Here is a 13,039-nt window from a genome sequence, read left to right on the forward strand (position 1 = left end):
TATTACCAACTGACTATCTTTTAAACATCACAGCCTAGCTGAGTATTGTTACTAACAATATTCATTTCTTTATGCCCACAGTGTACTGATCTTTACATTATACTGCCGGTGCCACGTCACAAAGCTCAAATCATCTCAAACAGTTTAAGACAAGCTGCAGAACACAGGTCATTCTTAAATGTCCTCCATACAATGTACAAAAGACTTTCATGATAATACACCAAACTTTATTTATTTATTCATCAAAGGCTTATCCAGTCCAAAAAAAACAATAAGAGCTCAAATAAAAAAAATAAAAAAAACACTGCTGAGTGAAATTTTAGCTGTACAAACTGACACAATTACAATCAATAAGAAAACTCTCGTCTCTCCAACAGGGTACTAAAGAACACGTTATTGTTCACACACTGTTTACATTCATTTAAAGCCAGAGCATGCAATACTTAAATGATAAACGATTAGGCGTTGAATGAGGGAATTCCATCAGCTTAAATAGCAAGTAGCTCAGATCATTTCCAACAGGTAAGTTTGTCATCGCCAGGTGTGCTGACAGCAGAAGCAGGAAACGGAGCAAGGACCCACCTCTGCAACAGAAAGTGTGGTTAACCACACACACACACACACACACACACACACACACACACACACACACACACACACACACACACACACAGGGGAAGCTGGAAGGAAAATGAAGAGGAGGCAGGGACAGAGTGAGCAGCACAGAGACTGCAGGACCACGACAGTATCCCCCTCTTAACTGGAGCATTTTTTTTTTACCAAGAAGCTGGGAGCTAGAGTCTGATGATGGTCAGCAAGGTCCTTTGTCCTGAGGAGGGTGGTCCAAGGGGCCTTCCAGATGCATAGACAGCGACAGAACTCTCACCTTCGAGAGAACAGAGGAGGTTGATTGCCCAGTTCATTTAGTCTGCCTGTTAGTCTACAGATGGAAGCCAAATAATAGACTAACCTGGACCGTGATGCAGACAGACAGAAAGCTCTCGAGGTTGGTGAGTATTCGGGAGTCCGTGCCAAACAGCATGAAGTTAGTAATTCAATTTAAACTTATCAAAAAAATAAATAAAGTGAGCGCTTGGACCAAAATCAACATGATGAAACAAACTAATAATGGCAGAAAGATGCAGCTGATGTGTACTCCTATCCACCAGAGGGCGGTGGATGTGGTACAACCAGTCTGTGCTTGCCTAGGTAACGCCCTTCTTCGCGGCTCTTGTGGCTCACTGACGACAGCACAGACGCCCACAGACCGGTTGTACCACATACTTTGCACACTGCCCCCATGCGACAGCAGGGCGCTCTGCGGGCACACAGACAGCACCGCGGGCGGACAGTCCCGGGACTGCCAGCGGACTGTGAACACGATATACCTGCGGGACCTTCAAGTCCGCTCCTCGGTGCGCTGTTTCGGGGATTATCCGCCACAGAGACAGGTATGCTCCACAGTTTGATATGCGCTAACCGATCAGAACAGCCTGCTATCTGCTTGTAATGTTTGTGTGCAGATGTCCTAACTCTATCTGACAGTACTACACAACTCGCTTCCTGATGGTCCTAAAATACGTATACAGTGTTTCTTCTTCTGTCTTCCCACTGAGAGACACGTCGCAAGGAAAAGGGAGATTTAAGAATTTAGAATAGTTAAAATGACTTCTTCATCGCCTTCCTCGTGAATATAAAAGTATACTTTACATGTCTCAAACAACCCTGGTCACAAGTTGCACATTTGCTACAAGGAAATTAAAATGAGATCCTACGGACTTAAGTTACGGTACTGTGTCTGAAAGTCTGATTCCAAATAACTTGTTATTGTCCTCATAAGATTTTCCAAAAAAAGATGACCTAACCCCCCCCCCAACAGTCGTGTGTGGATGGGTCAGGGATTCGTGAAATCTAACTGTGCTCCTTCCAGCGCTCGCTCACATGTCACACACATTTAAGGTTTAGATCTACTATGTAAATTTAAGATTTATTTTGATGTTAAACATTTGTAAATGCTGTGAAAAATATAACATCGCATTTTTTTAAATGTTGTTTGGAGCTAAATTTGCTAATATGTCGCTTTAAAGGGTGCATTTGTAGTGCACAAAAGCTTAACAGCTATATGTATTTATGACAGCATATCATGATTTCCCACGCGTCCTGTTAACGGTTTTCCTTGTCCCTCTTGTGTCACCCCATCATAACATAATAATAAACATACCTCCGGTCGGTAGGTCACATGGGTCCAGCTGTAGATTCTTAATGGAGTTAGCAAAAAAAGTCATTTCAGGAAATCTAATACAAAAGCATTGTGTAGCCAGGCTGGATCTGTAATTTAGCTGCTTCTTCCGCTTTCAGGTAATACAAGCTAAAGTAAGAAAACGCAAAATTAATGCAAGAGGTAACTCAGAAGTAGTTCTTGAAAGTATTTCCTGCTGTATCCCTTCTGGACCCCGCTATTGTCTCCACCTGAACGATTTGTCTATTAATCTCCATCTCCTTTACACTTCAAATATATTAAACAAATACATGTTATCATGCAGACTAACACAGCATCTTCATCTGTGGATTGAGAGAGGGCAAGATGGTGAATTTCAGCCTGTGGGCTCTTCTGCCTCCCATCTACTCTGTTTGTACTGCTGCTGGACTGTTGATGGTGTAAGTTTTGTTCTTTTTAGGAACACATTAACCTCATATATACACTCAGAGAGGTATATGAACAGTTAAAAAGAGCCAAAAAAGCAACAAAGATAACCAGATTAACTGGTTATTATCTGTGTACACTCTGTACTATTCAATTCAATTCAATGAAATTCAATTTTATTTATATAGCGCCAAATCACAACAACAGTCGCCTCAAGGCACTTATACTATACAGATACCCAATAAAAGAAAACCATGAAGACACCAAAAAGGATCACTTGCAACACAAAACAGCACTGACACAAATATCTATGTCTGATAAGCAACTAAAAAAACACAATATCAACACAGAGACATAACGACTAGAAAGAAATGTGTAAAATGAGCAACAGGAAGTCAAATATTAGGGACGAATAAGATTAACCAAAGAGAGATTAAAAATGATAAGAAAAACATGTGACACACAAATCAGAAACTAACAAGAAGCACTCCGACAGCCCAAACCTGCACCAAGGCAGCTCACTCTCTGAGGAGTATTTACTTTTAACAGAACCGCTTTGTATTTTGGTTTTCTTTGTTCTTTTTAAATGGACTTGAAGAAGTTTGTAGTGCAATAAAAATGCATTTTGGTTTCAACTTGAACGAAAGGCAAATTTTCTATATGTTGACAATAGACACCACACGTATAAGAGTCATAGTTTTGAAGTTATAAGGCTTTTTGTCACTTTCCAACCAATAATTCTCGGTGGATGTAAGTCAAATTTCATTGGATTGTTACCATCACCCCACCCTACACCTACAAAGTTTTATCAGGATTCATTCAAAACGTTTTGAGCGATCATGTTCCCAGACAGAATGACACACGTGTGCACACCCAACCTGCTAGGGAGGGTGGGTTATGTTTACCAGTAGGTTACCAGTGAAAGACTACAAGAAAGGGAACAAAAATGGGAAATGAAGATGAAAACCAGATGATAAGAGACTATGAACGCTGGCGTTACATGAAAGTATGTATGTAGACGAGCAGTTCATGATCGAAATATTTCAAACCAGAGTAGTTAAAAAAACAAACAAAACACACACACCTCAGTATTGCTTCCACTTTTGCTACAGAATGTTTTATTCATTATGTTTCTTTCTGTGTTGCTGCCTTTAAACAGGTACTTCATAGCTGTTTACAATAAGAACATAACGCCGCTGGGTTCACAATACAGGTTTGAATTCATATATTTTATATACTGCAGGTATTTCTTTTGATGTATCTGTGGATTCATGCTGTTCATTTGCTTTAGGAGAAGAAATGGCTCCCTTTATCCCCCCTACATGAGGTGTGTGCTGTGCTCTCCGTTTCATATCATATTAACAATAAAAAACGTTTAATTTAAGAATAGCAAATATGATTTTTCTCCTGCTTCCTGTCTCAGTATTGCAGGCAACTTTCCTCCAGCCAGCTGTGTCTTCAGTGAAGTCATGAACCTAGCAGCATTTGTAGGTAATGGAAACATTGCTCTAGAGCTTTCATTAAAAGACAGCGATGGAGCTCATAAGAAAAAACGTATATCAAGCTTTGGATACATAGACAGTACATTAGTTTGCTGTTTTCATTGATTCAGAACATCTTTCAGCTCATTTAAAAAAAAAGAAAGAAAAATAAATCTTGTTTTTAAACTACTCGCTGTGTGCTGAGAGGTTTGTTTTTAGATCCGTAATGGTTCTTCTCCTGTTTTCAGGGTTTTTTATTGCCGTTTTCAGATACCTGCAGCTGAAGGGCAAAATTGACAAACCTTGGCTGAACATTTCTAGTTTGGTGGTTTTTTCTATTAGCTCCTTTGGAATGACCATTGTAGGGAATTTTCAGGTAGTTACACACAAACATACACATGCTCATACATACACCACGTCATCTGGTGGTTAATTTTCCAACTTAATAACTGAAGTCTGGGTTTACTGACTGACTGGTTTTTGTGTTAGGTATTCACTGAGACAAACATTCACAATGTTGGCGCCGTATTGGTGTTTGGACTTGGAACCTTGTCCTGCTGGCTGCAGTCCTATATCACCCTGAGAGTTAACCTGAAGAATGAGGGGAAGATGGCTGCCATCGCTCGATTCCTGTTGTCTGGATCCATCACTCTTTGCATGATACTTTGTATCCTTTTACTTGGTATAAAGAGAAGAATACACTCATTTGAGTGAGATGCCCATTTTTCACATGAAATGCAAAAGAGCAAAAACGCTCCCTTACTGGCATTCAAGAACGAATTACAACTCCAGGTCCCACAGAGTTTTGCACCTTTTGTGTAAAAGGTAAATGAAAACAGTATGCAATGATTTGCAAATCTCAGAAACCCATATTCTATTTACAGAAGAACACAGAAACATAACAAGTGTTTAAGCTCATTTTGACATTTAATGGCAGCGACAGGTCCCAAAAAAAGGGCAACAAGAGGCTGGAAAAGTAAGAGGTACTAAAAAGAAGCAGCTCCAGGAACTTTTGCAACTAATACAGTGAACTGGCAACAGGTCAGTAACATGACTGGGTATACTGTAAGAGGCAGAGATTCTTGGAAGTAAAAACTGGCAGAGGTTCAGCAGTCTGTGGAAAAAACTGTCTAAAGTTGTGGAGTATTTTCAGAATAATATATCTAAACACAAAGTTGCAAAGACTTTGATCTCATCATCAACATATGTATTATTTAAAGATTTGAAGAAAATAGAGAAATGTCTGTGCATAAGAGGAAAGGCTGAAATTCAGTACTGGATACCCATGCTCTTTATGCCTTTAAGCAGCACTGCATAAAAAACAGCCATGATTCTGCATTGATAATCGCATGCATGGCCTCAGAAACACTTTCAGGAAGTTTGTTATTGTCTGTGGACAAAGCCATGCCATCCATAAATGCAGGTAAAAGCTCTGTCGTGCAAAGAAGAAGCCATAAGTGAGAATGATCCGGAAACCCTGCAGACTTTAAAATGGACTGAGGCCCTGTCCACTGTTCTGTGGTCAGGGGAATCGAAATTTGAGTCTCATGGACACTGCGCTCTCCAGACTAAAGAGAAGTGATATCACCATAATATATAATACATACTTTATCTGATATTTGTTTGATGCCCGGAAACATGTAAGTGTGACACATATGCAAAAAAATAAGAAGGGGGGGCACTCTGTTTATTTGAAATGACAGTTTATTTGGGTTTGTATCGTTAATGCTTCATCTTTAGAATTTCCTGATATAGGCTACATATATTCTAAAATTTAATGTTTTAATTTGATAGATTTTGTATTTTCTCTTGGCTTTGGTCTTTAAACCTTTTATGTTTTTTTATCAAATTGATCTGATTATGATCTGATTATGATTATGATCTATTACTGATCTCTTTATCTGATTCTCTACCTAATAAGGAGCTATAAAAATACTTTCAGACCGTCTCTCTGCTCTTAGTTTGGATGGAGTTTATTTTCTACCCAGCTCAGCAGATGAATAGCACATAATTCTGGTAGAGAACTGTAACAATATAATGTGATGTTCATTTTTCATGTGCTCACACCTTCACTCTCTGAACCCTTAACTCCATCGACACAGACTTCTCCCTGATGTCTCAACGCCTTCATATGCATGCAAGTCAATGCCAGTGGGCACTCGTCATGATGTTGCTCATCTTCATCAGCACTTTTGCCATCGAGTTTCGTCACAGCAGCTTCAGTATTCTGTGCACAGACAGACCAGGGTATCCCTTCCATCACTCAGAAACCTCTGAAGGGCCTATGTAGCTGCTCAGTGAGCTGTACACAGGCTAATGTATAAGGTCTGATGTTGCATTTACAAGTACATACTTATTACTCAGTTACAGCTCTCTTTCAGGGGCGGATCTAGAGAAATTTTCTTAGGGTGGCATGAGGGTGAAATCAAATGGGGTGGCAAAATTACACGTTACATTCTGTAATACGCATTATATATGGGTGTAATACATCAAATGCAGTAAGTACACACGTTTCATATAAATATACATATTTTCTTTAAATTAAACGTTTCAGTTATGTAAAAAACATGCAAATTTTGATTTATTGTACTGTATATACTAAATAAGTATGCAGTCCAGTAAGTGTAAAATCCAGAGAGCTACGCAACATGAGGTGGTTCATTTCCACACACAAGTCTAACTTCAGTTTCACACTCTTTTTGTTTATTAGAAATACTGTAATCAAATTGTGAAATGCTTAAATTTACACAAAATGCCAGAAATCTGCAATGTCTCAAACACCAACATCTCAAAAATATTGAAGATAAAAGGTGAGTGGATGGAATGGCCACTACATTAAACAGTTTAAAGGTAATGTTTGAAAAGCACATGTCACCTGAGAGTGTAATGAACAAAACAAAACCTTAAACACTGCATTCTTGGTGGATTTTAATTGACTTGGTACTAGCAATCATTGCCAGTATGATTATTTGTGTTATTATGCACTCTGTGTGTTAATGTGTTTTATCATCTTTTATAGGTTTCCTATTCATTTTCAGTTATATGAAATACATAAATAAAAAAATTCAGTGAAGTAATAAAACTGATGTTTCTGACAGTATTCATCTTTGCTGAGGCTCCACATAACTGCACTGTAGCACAGCTGTGTACATACAGATGTCACTGTATCTGTAAGCCTCAATAATGTGGTCAGGGGATTCTCTGAACATTCCAACAACCAATAAACACAAAATATAAAAACTTTGAATTGGCCATCATCTTCCAAGGTGGATGGCACTATTCCCACTATAGCTGGTTAAACCATTAAAATTGTGTAATTGTAGCAGTGTAGCCATGTGAAGAAAATACAGGCAGAACTACGTAGATCCAGTTTTTCTGTGAAAAAAAACCCACAAAAAAACCCCAAAAAAAACCCAAACAAACATTGGGCCTCGTTCAGTATGTGTATGGAAACGTTATCCTGAGCAAAAAACACAAGCGCACACAGAATTACAGAAAACCTGTGCAAATTTTGTTCATGCCACTGTGTTTGTTAGAGACTCTGAATCATCCATATAGTGCCATGCTTCTACTACTCTTTGCAAAGAAGCAAGTTTACCTCAAGGTGATGATAGTGTAAGCCTGCATCATTAAAGCAAGAAAACAGGAGGAGATATAACTAAAGAAACTGAAACAGTCTCACAAGTCAGTGATTCATGTATATTTTAATGAATCTGTTGGTGTTCTACACACAGAAGAAATGAAGGTCTATAACTCTTAGTAACATTATTATTAATGCCGCTGTTGTAGTTATCATTTGATCATTATTTACATTTCCAAAACACCATGTGCCAAACGATTCTTAGAATTACAATTTAAAAAAGTTCTGAAAATGGCCTTAAGGCTCTTGTGCTTTCCTGGTTTGCACATCTCTGCAACATAGTTTGGAAGTCTGGTGGTGGAACACGGCACCAGCACTTTATCCTCTGAAGAACAGTGTCGACAAGTTTGCCCAACTGTATGATATGTGTGCGGTTTTTTGGACTTTGAGGCCACATTTAACTGCATCTCTTAGGGCTGTTTTGTAGCATGAGGCATCATGTCTGTTGTTACAAACTGGGCATTAGTAGAGTTGCAGTGACAGCTTCAGGTTCACATTGTTGGAATGATTCTGTTGATGGTTTTTGAACAGAACTTCTACGTCCATACATTGGTGTAAAAAAGTGTTTCAGATCATTGAACAAATTTAAATATTAGACAATGATAACACAACTAAACACAAAATGCAGTTTCTAAACCAAAGTGTTTATTATTTATGTCAAGGTGCGTGGTGAGAACAGGACCCAAATAACTAACTCGATAACTGAACGATCCAGCGTTGACTCAAGCTCAGTCAAACAGTTTAGTAACCACTTTGCGAAAGTGATCAGCAGCACCTGGAATCTAGATGGAAGACAGGTGTGGCTGGCTTCAGCGTGGGAAAGACCTTCTGGCCTGATGACGCCCATAAACTGGCACACTGGAAAACACACATACAGGAGAAGGCAGGGGAGCCAAAACAAAACAGAAAAACATACACTCAGGCAGATCGACCGGCGGAGACTGCCAGACGATCAGTTTAGGAGAGAAAATCCAAACCCTACATCGTAGAGAGAAATTTGAGCTAGACAGCTAAAGCCCCTATGTAGCACTTATGTTACTGTAAGACACAAGTTACTAGACCAGTTCTAGGTTGCAGGAGTGGTGGAGCACAGCACAGTGAAGAGACCAGAACCGGAAATGAAAAATGAAAAGCTGGCATCTTTAATAAAAAAAAAAATATAAAAAAAAAAAAAAAATCTGTGTAATTTAATGAGAGAAATTCTTTTGTGTGGTTTCTCTTTTTTCCCCTTCTGACTTTTAAAAGCAAAAAGCGGAAAAGCAACAATAAAAGTTAAAATTTAAAGATGTTTTCTAACATTTTGGGACATTTTAGAGACAACATTAAACATTACTTATTCCTCACCACTTTCTTGATTCTTGCCGATCCACTTGGCACTGTCTTTATGGATCCTTACTTCATTTTGCACCGATTTACAGTTGGCTCTACAATAGATGTCCCTGGTTCAACATCCAGTCACAGCCCTGCCATATGTCCAACGCAGTTGATGGAATCAATGCCAAAGTCTTAAAACTTAAAGAGTCTTGAGAAAATAAGTTCTCCAGGGAAGGCTTCAGTTTCCTTGGTGGAGTGGGGCTCCTGCTCTCGTCCTCTGTAGCCTCTCTCTTCGCACCCTGTCTAAACGTCTTTAGAAACTGGCAGAACTCCGACATGATAACTCTGCCTCTGAGCTGTAGTCCGTGACTCTCCAGTGGTTTGTCATCTCACTGTCTTCTGTGCGATCAAGAGCAGAGATTACTCTAGTGACGATGAGGCCGTCACCAAGGTGTGGACACAGTTCCTCCGGTCTGTATTCAGTGCATAAATATCCACCTTGTCTGGAAGTACAGGAGTCAGGATCTGAGAATGTAAGTGGCACCCTGCAGGCAGCACCATCATACCAGCTGGTGAGCTTGTAGAAGGAGATGGAGTGGTGTTCTCCCTCTGACTTTTCAGCACAGCAGTAAAAGTTGTCGTCATCTGCTCTGAGTGAAACAATCCCCTGACTGCAATATGAGGAAACTCCTTGGACCCCGTAACCAGGTCATGGTAAAGGGAGAGGATTTGATTGTTTATAGAGTCCAAATGGCTGCTGCTTAAAGGCTGGTTCCTCAAATTTGTGACGACCATCTGACGTAGACTGACTGGACTCACCAGCTCAGCTATGAGAAATAAAAATGTCATCCATGTTAATCATGACATAATCAGATAAATTAAGAATTTAAAATGTCAAGACATGGCTTTAGTTCATCATTTGTTATTTCCACAAACAGGCAATGAGAGGCCCACAGCAGAACTCATTCTTTATAAAACCCTTACAGGCTGTACACTCTGCAATGACCTAATTAAAGTACCCCCTCCTAAAAAAAAATGCTTAAATGTGTTAATTAATGCATAAAAACATGAATTTAGTTCTATTAAGTTATTTAACTGTATTTAGGAGGAGGTAAGACAAGTAAACAGGTGGAAACAAGTTTCTGCCTTACTTGTGAGCAGGTCGGAGGAAGCGTGGGGGGGAAACTGCCAGCGGGTTCGGGGTGAGTGTCTGTTTGGCTGTGATCCAGAGAGTTCAGAGTTCCACAGTGTTCCAAGACCAGAGGTGACAGCAGGGGGGCAGGCAGGTGGAGCAGGTTATCTGAATGACGGAGTGACCAGCAATGAAAAGGTAGGTGAGGAACTGCACAGATGAGTGAATGGTCTGAGAGGTACTTTGACACAAGAAACGATAAGTTAACGCAACAAGAATGAATAACGACAAGTACACAAATTGAAGGCCCAGCACTAGCTAATGTTAGCAGACATTCTGGTGAAGACTCACTGAGAGCGCTGGTCTTAAATACCGTCAGCTGAATTGCCAACAGGTGTGGAGAATAGTTGGGCTAATATGGCTCCACATGGGGGAGGATACCTAGAGCTGCTGGAGAAGCACTGCAACTCACCCAGACATGACGCCATTTTTATTTTTCCCCCTTCCCTGACTGACATAAAACAAAAACCTCATATGAACAATTTGAAAGCTGCTAAAACATATTCAGACATAGTTTCCAAAGACCATTAGTAGCTCAATGTCTGGATCAAAAACATTCCAGTTCTGTTGATGGTTGCGGACAAAAACCCTTGTTCCAAGTGTTCTGCAGTTCCATTTCAAAGTTACACTTAACAGTCTTTCAGTGCTCCTCTGTATTCTTGCAATTTCTTGTCTGAACTCAAGTAGCTCAACTGTAGCTCAAGACCAGTGAGTAAATGAGGCCAAACAAAATGGCAACTGGAATTGCAATGTTACCAAGGTCATGGAGCACTTCAACACTTTCAATGATTAGCCCAACATTTTCAAGTTTGTCTGTGGGTTCTGGACCTGGTGCATTCCCTAATGGTTGTTCTCAAAATAAAAAGAAATGAATCTTTAGCCAGAACACAAACCTGCAAAAACATTCTCTTTGCTTCCACAAAGCAAATTTGTGGAAAGCAGAGGCCACTAAACTTATCATGTTCTCCTTTATGAGGGTTTCTGGGTCGTCACTGAGATAAACAATTAGCACCTTCAGTACACAAGCTCTTTTAGTTTAAATGGCATCTTACTGCCGCAAAGAAGAGGGCGATGTGTAAGATTATTGTTGTATTATGCAGTAAACAACACTAGTAAAAAAAACAACTACAGTAAGAAACACAAAAAGTAATCACTGAAAAGTCCACAATACCCAAAACTTTTAATAGTTTCTGCAGCTGAAAGTATCACTTTAAACAGTTTAAATCTTAGGTTTAGGGAGATTTTTCCAAATCTACTTACTTTGTAAACAAAATCTTGTGAGAAAAGGTTATTATAAAAAGAATAACAGGAAGAAACACCAAAAGTTATAGCACCCAAAAATAACCCGCACAGAATTCTAGCTGCTGCATGAATTTGGATGTAGGACAGTGGTGATGCAGGCAAACTCTGCTTCCACCTGCAAACATTTAAGAATTACAGTAAAATGTGAAAAAAGTATTTGGTGGACCACAACAATATGATGTAGGAAAATAATAACAACAATGAAATCCATGAAATGCATTTTTATTTTCTGATTCATTTTAGTTAAAACAATGTGAAATAATCAGAAGTGGGAGTGGTGCGCTTTCTTAACTGCAGATCCAATTTGAAAATTGCAATTTCCAGCTCTGGGTGAATATTCATGAAAAATTTGAACACTTTACAATTTTTTATTTATTTATTTTTTTAATGGAGTAATCAAGACAATATAATGATAACAATATCTCACGCTCAGAAAAGAGAGCTGGCCACCTTCTTTTGAAATCAGCAATGAAAAGCTTGTCTTTAATCACCCTGCCAGGAATCTACTGATCTCTGCAATGTCTGATCAACATGTGATCTACATAGGTAACTTTGGAGTGCATTTCAAGCTTTAAAGGTGCATGGAAAGTTTAAACATGTGCATGGATAAGGGTGTCTGTGGCCAAAGTGGCCGTGGTTTAACCTGCAGTGCTTCAATAACTGAGATCTTGTAGTCTCTTGTGCTGCACACTCTTTACACTTCCACATTCATGTTAGTGAAATTGAAACAAAACAAAAAGACACTACATCATATATTACTTATTACTTAAAATATCCTCACAGAAAGTGTAAAGATACACTCTGACCCTTCATCATGATCTTGAAGATGAATACTTCTAAACATTTAATGGTGATGGAATTTTACTTGCACTATGTAAGTGTCACCAATAAATTGAATTGTTCCTGTCCAGCCTTTAAGTTTGGAGATGCTTTTCAAAAAAGAGATGTGTTGTACCATGGCCTCCAAATCTGAGGCCATGGTTCTCAGCCGGAAAAGGGTGGAGTGCCCACTCCGGGTCGGGGATGAGTTCCTGCCCCAAGTGGAGGAGTTCAAGTATCTCGGGGTCTTGTTCGCGAGTGATGGGAGAAGGGAGCTGGAGATCGACAGACGGATTGGGGCTGCGGCTGCAGTAATGCGGACGCTGCACCGGTCAGTCGTGGTGAAGAGGGAACTGAGTGTAAAAGCGAAGCTCTCAATTTACCGGTCGATCTACGTCCCTACCCTCACCTATGGCCACGAGCTGTGGGTAGTGACCGAAAGAACGAGATCGCGGATACAAGCGGCGGAAATGAGCTTCCTCCGAAGGGTGGCTGGCCTCTCCCTTAGAGATAGGGTGAGAAGTTCGGCCATCCGGGAGGGGCTTAGAGTAGAGCAGCTGCTGCTCCACATCGAAAGGAGCCAGCTGAGGTGGTTCAGGCATCTGGCAAGGATGCCCCCTGGGCGCCTCCTGGGCGAGGTGTTCCAG

General features: G+C 39.9%; 1 protein-coding gene and 1 long non-coding RNA gene across 2 annotated transcripts; one reads left to right on the forward strand and one right to left on the reverse strand.

Moving 5' to 3' along the window:
- Nucleotides 1-211: 211 nt before the first annotated feature.
- On the reverse strand, nt 212-1,219 carry LOC146706245 (uncharacterized). The gene is made up of 2 exons (XR_014921477.1): nt 971-1,219; nt 212-886 (listed from the first exon to the last, which is right to left on the reverse strand). It is a non-coding gene; the product is annotated as an uncharacterized LOC146706245 (long non-coding RNA).
- Nucleotides 1,219-7,207, forward strand: tmem150c (transmembrane protein 150C). The gene is made up of 8 exons (XM_085464341.1): nt 1,219-1,451; nt 2,544-2,658; nt 3,804-3,857; nt 3,936-3,971; nt 4,068-4,135; nt 4,374-4,501; nt 4,615-4,792; nt 6,228-7,207. The coding sequence occupies exons 2-8, from the start codon at nt 2,585-2,587 to the stop codon at nt 6,413-6,415; spliced, it is 726 nt and encodes a 241-aa protein (XP_085320467.1). The 5' UTR covers nt 1,219-1,451; nt 2,544-2,584; the 3' UTR covers nt 6,416-7,207.
- The last annotated feature ends 5,832 nt before the right edge of the window (nt 7,208-13,039 follow it).

Source organism: Copadichromis virginalis, linkage group LG7, assembly GCF_057382275.1.
Source record: "Copadichromis virginalis isolate Kocher_CV1m ecotype Utaka linkage group LG7, C_Virginalis_male_GT1.1, whole genome shotgun sequence".
Taxonomy (NCBI): Eukaryota; Metazoa; Chordata; class Actinopteri; order Cichliformes; family Cichlidae; genus Copadichromis; species Copadichromis virginalis.